This window comes from Cryptomeria japonica, chromosome 1 (genome assembly GCF_030272615.1).
Source record: "Cryptomeria japonica chromosome 1, Sugi_1.0, whole genome shotgun sequence".
Lineage (NCBI taxonomy): Eukaryota > Viridiplantae > Streptophyta > Pinopsida > Cupressales > Cupressaceae > Cryptomeria > Cryptomeria japonica.
The window spans coordinates 35651362-35656351 of NC_081405.1; the positions used below are offsets into that span (position 1 = coordinate 35651362).

The 4990-nt window shown below is 34.6% G+C and overlaps 1 protein-coding gene across 1 annotated transcript; it reads left to right on the forward strand.

Annotated features, from left to right (window-relative positions):
* The first annotated feature begins 2571 nt into the window (after positions 1-2571).
* On the forward strand, positions 2572-4689 carry LOC131856294 (uncharacterized). Its single transcript, XM_059207871.1, has 3 exons — positions 2572-3217; positions 3326-4301; positions 4446-4689. The coding sequence occupies exons 1-3, from the start codon at positions 2572-2574 to the stop codon at positions 4687-4689; spliced, it is 1866 nt and encodes a 621-aa protein (XP_059063854.1).
* Positions 4690-4990: the final 301 nt, after the last annotated feature.

Consider the following 4990-nt stretch of genomic DNA (forward strand, 5'->3'; position numbering starts at 1 on the left):
CATCGATTTGCAGGCAGGGTTTAGTGTTTACCACAAAAACAACAGGTTTTTTTCATTTTGCCTTCCATTTCGGCATTAAAACATTCAATTTTTTACCGTTTTTTGTGGGTTTCGTCTGCATTTTTGACATTTTGCTAAGTTTCGTCGATTTTATATTTTTCACAGGACAGGCTAAAAATTTTCGAATTTTATTATTCTGGTTTCATAGTTTGTGTTTTTGCCATTTTTAAACTTTATATTTTTATTTTATAATATAATATATTTAATATATAATCTGATTCTGCTAACTCGCCTATTTAAGTTTTTAACTTTATATTTTTATTTTATAATATAATATATTTAATATTTATTATTTATTATTAAATTATTAATATATTATTAATTATATCAATTACATTTATATTTATAATATTAATAATTAAATTATTAATGTATTATATACTGTGAATGTGAGTGTATTTGTATCTGTATCGAGCATTCACAGTTAATATTATTAATTTATTAACTATGAATGTCCAATCTTAATATACTGTGAGTGTAATTTTATTTTCAATTTTACTGAATGTGAATGTGAGTCGCCATTGGATGTAGTATATTTTATTATTTTATTATTTTTCATTTTTTATTTTCAAGTATATACTGTGAGTGCAATTTTGTTTTCATTTTTTAGTGCAATAATAATATTTTTCATTTTTTATTTTCAAGTATATTATGTATGAACATTGAGCAGTAAGAAAAAAAATTATAATCATATTATTCTTTTGTTTTAATTTTAAACTTTAATTTTCTATTCAGATTGAGCATTCAAAATGTTGGGTGGAGGAAGACAAGGGTTGTACGCAATATGGAAGTATGTTGATCGTGTTCCGGAGCTGAAAGGTTCAGGTGGAACAGCCACTATCAAATGCAAACTTTGTAATTTGGGATGGAAAGGTACCTACACAAGGGTGAAGGCTCATTTCCTCCACTTGCCATGTAATGGTATTGAAGGTTGTCCAAATGAGTGTGAAAGATATGATGTTGTGAGAGAACAGGAAAGGGCTGATGGGAAAGTTGTTATGCAAAGCTCTCATGCTTCAACAACAGGGGCAGCTACTACAACTTACAGTCATGATATAGAGTCAGAGGTGGATGTGACTTCTAGAGGTTTAGCAACTGAACCGGCTTCCAAAAGACCACACATTGGCAATGCAAACCTCATTGGAAGATTGTTTGATGTGCAAGGACGAGAAGCAGTTGATGCAGCCATTGGACGATTCTTTTATGCAAATAGAATATCATTCAATGTGGCTCGCTCTCCATTCTATGAAGAGATGGTTCGTGCTATCAATAATGCACCAGCAGGCTATAAACCACCTGGATATGAGAAGCTTCGCACTACTCTTGTTGATAAAGAAAAAAGCTTGGTTGCAGGGAAACGTACCCTAGACCCTTGGAGAGCCAAACCGGATACTGGTTCGCGTATCCCATGTGGGAGCCGCCATTGGATGCGTTTCCGGTTACAGGAGACGTGGGCGGGAGTCGGCAAGGCGTCTCCCGGAGTCTCTAGGCCGAAAATAATAAAAAAATCAGAAAACGCAAAAAAAAACTAAAAAGAAACCCTAAAAGTCACGCATCATAACACATACGACAGCCAAAAAGTCAAAGAAAACAGAGAAAACCTAACGCGAACAGATTATCGTCTATTTGCAGCCACGCGAACACATTTCGTCGGTTTGCAGCGTCGCGCGAACATATTTCGTCGGTTTGCAGCCACGAGTTTCATCGATTTGCAGGTAGGGTTTAGTGTTTACCACAAAAACAACAGGTTTTTTTCATTTTGTCTTCCATTTCGGCATTAAAACATTCAATTTTTTACCGTTTTTTGTGGGTTTCGTCTACATTTTTGGCATTTTGCTGGGTTTCATCGATTTTATATTTTTCACAGTATAGGCTAAAAAATTTCAAATTTTATTTTTCTGGTTTCATAGTCTGTGTTTTTGCCATTTTTAAACTTTATATTTTTATTTTATAATATAATATATTTAATATATAATCTGATTCTGCTAACTCACCTATTTAAGTTTTTAACTTTATATTTTTATTTTATAATATAATATATTTAATATTTATTATTTATTATTAAATTATTAATATATTGTTAATTATATCAATTACATTTATATTTATAATATTAATAATTAAATTATTAATGTATTATATACTGTGAATGTGAGTGTATCTGTATCTGTATCGAACATTCACAGTTAATATTATTAATTTATTCACTATGAATGTCCAATCTTAATATACTGTGAGTGCAATTTTGTTTTCAATTTTACTGAATGTGAATGTGAGTCGCCATTGGATGCAGTATATTTTATTATTTTATTATTTTTCATTTTTTATTTTTAAGTATATACTGTGAGTGCAATTTTGTTTTCATTTTTTAGTGCAATAATAATATTTTTCATTTTTTATTTTCAGGTATATTAAGTATGAACATTGAGTAGTAAGAAAAAAAATTATAATCATATTATTCTTTTGTTTTAATTTTAAACTTTAATTTTCTATTCAGTTTGAGCATTCAAAATGTCGGGTGGAGGAAGACAAGTGTTGTACCCACTATGGAAGTATGTTGATCGTGTTCCGAGGCCGAAAGGATCAGGTGGAACAGCCACTATCAAATGCAAATTTTATAATTTTGGATGGAAAGATACCTACACGAGGGTGAAGGCTCATTTCCTCCACTTGCCATGTAATGGTGTTGAAAGTTGTCCAAATGAGTGTGAAAGATATGATGCTATGAGAGAACAGGAAAGGGCTGATGGGAAAGTTGTTATGCGAAGCTCTCATGCTTCAACAACAGGGGCAACTAATACAACTTACAGTCATGATATAGAGTCAGAGGTGGATGTGACTTCTAGAGGTTTAGCAACTGAACCAGCTCCCAAAAGACCACACATTGGCAGCGCAAACCCCATTGGAAGATTGTTTGATGTGCAAGGACGAGAAGCAGTTGATGCAGCCATTGGACGATTCTTTTATGCAAATGGAATATCATTCAATGTGGCTCGTTGTCCATTCTATGAAGAGATGGTTCGTGCTATCAATAAGGCACCAGCAGGCTATAAACCACCTGGGTATGAGAAGCTTCGCACTACTCTTGTTGATAAAGAAAAAAGTCGATTAAAGGAACAAACTGCACCATTGAAAAGAGTGTGGGCTCAAGAAGGATGTAGTATTGTGATGGATGGGTGGACAGATGCTAGGAATCGTCCACTACTTAATATCATGGTAACATGTAGCAAAGGGCCTTATTTTTTGTAGGCAATATATTGTTCAGGGCAAGAAAAAAATACAGAATTTTTTCATAGCCAGCTATGTGATAGCATTGAGGAGGTGGGGGCATCACATGTAGTCCAAGTTGTTACTGATGCTGCCCCTGTTTGTAAAGCAGCAGGCATGTTGGTGCAAAAGAGGTACAGGCAGATATTTTGGACACCATGTTGTGTGCATTCATTAAATAATGCTCTCAAGGATATTGGCAAGTTCCAATGGATTTCAAATCTCATAGAGAAGGGCAGAAAGATACAAATGTTCATATGTAACCATCACCACACACAAGCCATTTATCGTAAATTTGCCAAGGTGGAACTTCTCAAACCTACTAACACACGTTTTGCTTCTTACTTCATTCTTCTTGACCACCTTTGTGAAGTCAAAGGAGCTTTGTGTTCCACGGTTGTTAGTGATGCATGGGCAGCTTGGAAACAATCTGCATTAGATATTGTAGTTGAGGTGAGAGCTATGGTCCTTGATGAGCATTTTTGGGCTGATGTTAAGTTTGTTGTGGACTTTATTAAGCCCATATGTGAGGTGATCAAATTTGCAGATTCAGATAAGGCATGTTTGGGAGAGGTTTATGAAGCAATAGATTCCATGTGTGAAAGAGTAAAGAAGATAACTGATGCAAAAGATATTTCTCTATATCCTTTGATAGAAGAAAAGTTACATGGAAGGTGGAACAAACTTAACACACCTCTTCATTGTGCTACCTATGCCCTTAATCCTAAATGGTATGATATAGAAGTGACCAAAAAGAGAGCTCCACATCAGGATAGAGAGGTAATGAAGGGCTTTTGGGCTGCGGTTAAAAAGATTTATGGCCGAGGTGAGGAAGCTTCAGTTATGAGGACTCAATGGAATAAGTTTTCACGTGGGCAAGGTGATTTTGCTTCTGTGGAAGCTATATATGATATGAAAGTAAAGAAAGACCCTATAGAGTGGTGGTGGAATCATGGAAGTGAAGCCCCTGAATTGTAATCATTTGCAATACGATTACTCTCACAAGTGGCTAGCTCTTCATCTTGTGAGAGAAATTGGAGCACTTATGGGTTCATTCATTCACTGAAGAGGAACCGATTAGGATCAAAGAAAGCAGAGAACCTGGTGTACATTCATAGCTCACTTCGTCTTCTCTCTCGTGTAGATCCTAGATACAATGAGGGTCCTTCGGCAAAATGGGATCAAATTTCACCTGATGGAGACGTTGTAGCCATTGTAGATGAAGTGGCTGAAGCAGATGGACTAGCTGATTTACCCCCTGTTATTCTACCATCAGAGGAACCCAAATTCGAGAGTGATGACTATTTGGAGAGCCTCATAGCTGATGACCTTGATATGGATGATCATGGCGAAGAAGAGTAGATTATAAATATAAAATTTCTGATTTTTGCTTTCAGTTTTTGGTTTGCGTATCAGCATGCTGTTTATCAAGCTATCTTCAATATGTAATCAGTATCACTAATCAGTTTGAAACTATGACGCAATGATTGTATGGCATTTTGATCCTAAACTTCATAGTTAATAGTTAATACTTAATGTTATTTCTTGTTTTGAAAGTCCAATGTCATCAGATTTTCAGATTTTCTATAAATTATTAAATTATATTAAAAAAAAAAATTGGCATCTCCAAGTACCCACGTCTCCTATTTTCAAAAAATAGTCG

Bases quoted from the DNA above. Each gene is read 5' to 3' on its own strand.
- LOC131856294 (XM_059207871.1), top strand. From the start codon at position 2,572: ATGTCGGGTGGAGGAAGACAAGTGTTGTACCCACTATGGAAGTATGTT. The intron at 3,218-3,325 runs GTAGTATTGTGA...TATATTGTTCAG, and splicing joins AGTGTGGGCTCAAGAAGGAT to GGCAAGAAAAAAATACAGAA. The intron at 4,302-4,445 runs GTAATCATTTGC...GTACATTCATAG, and splicing joins GGAAGTGAAGCCCCTGAATT to CTCACTTCGTCTTCTCTCTC.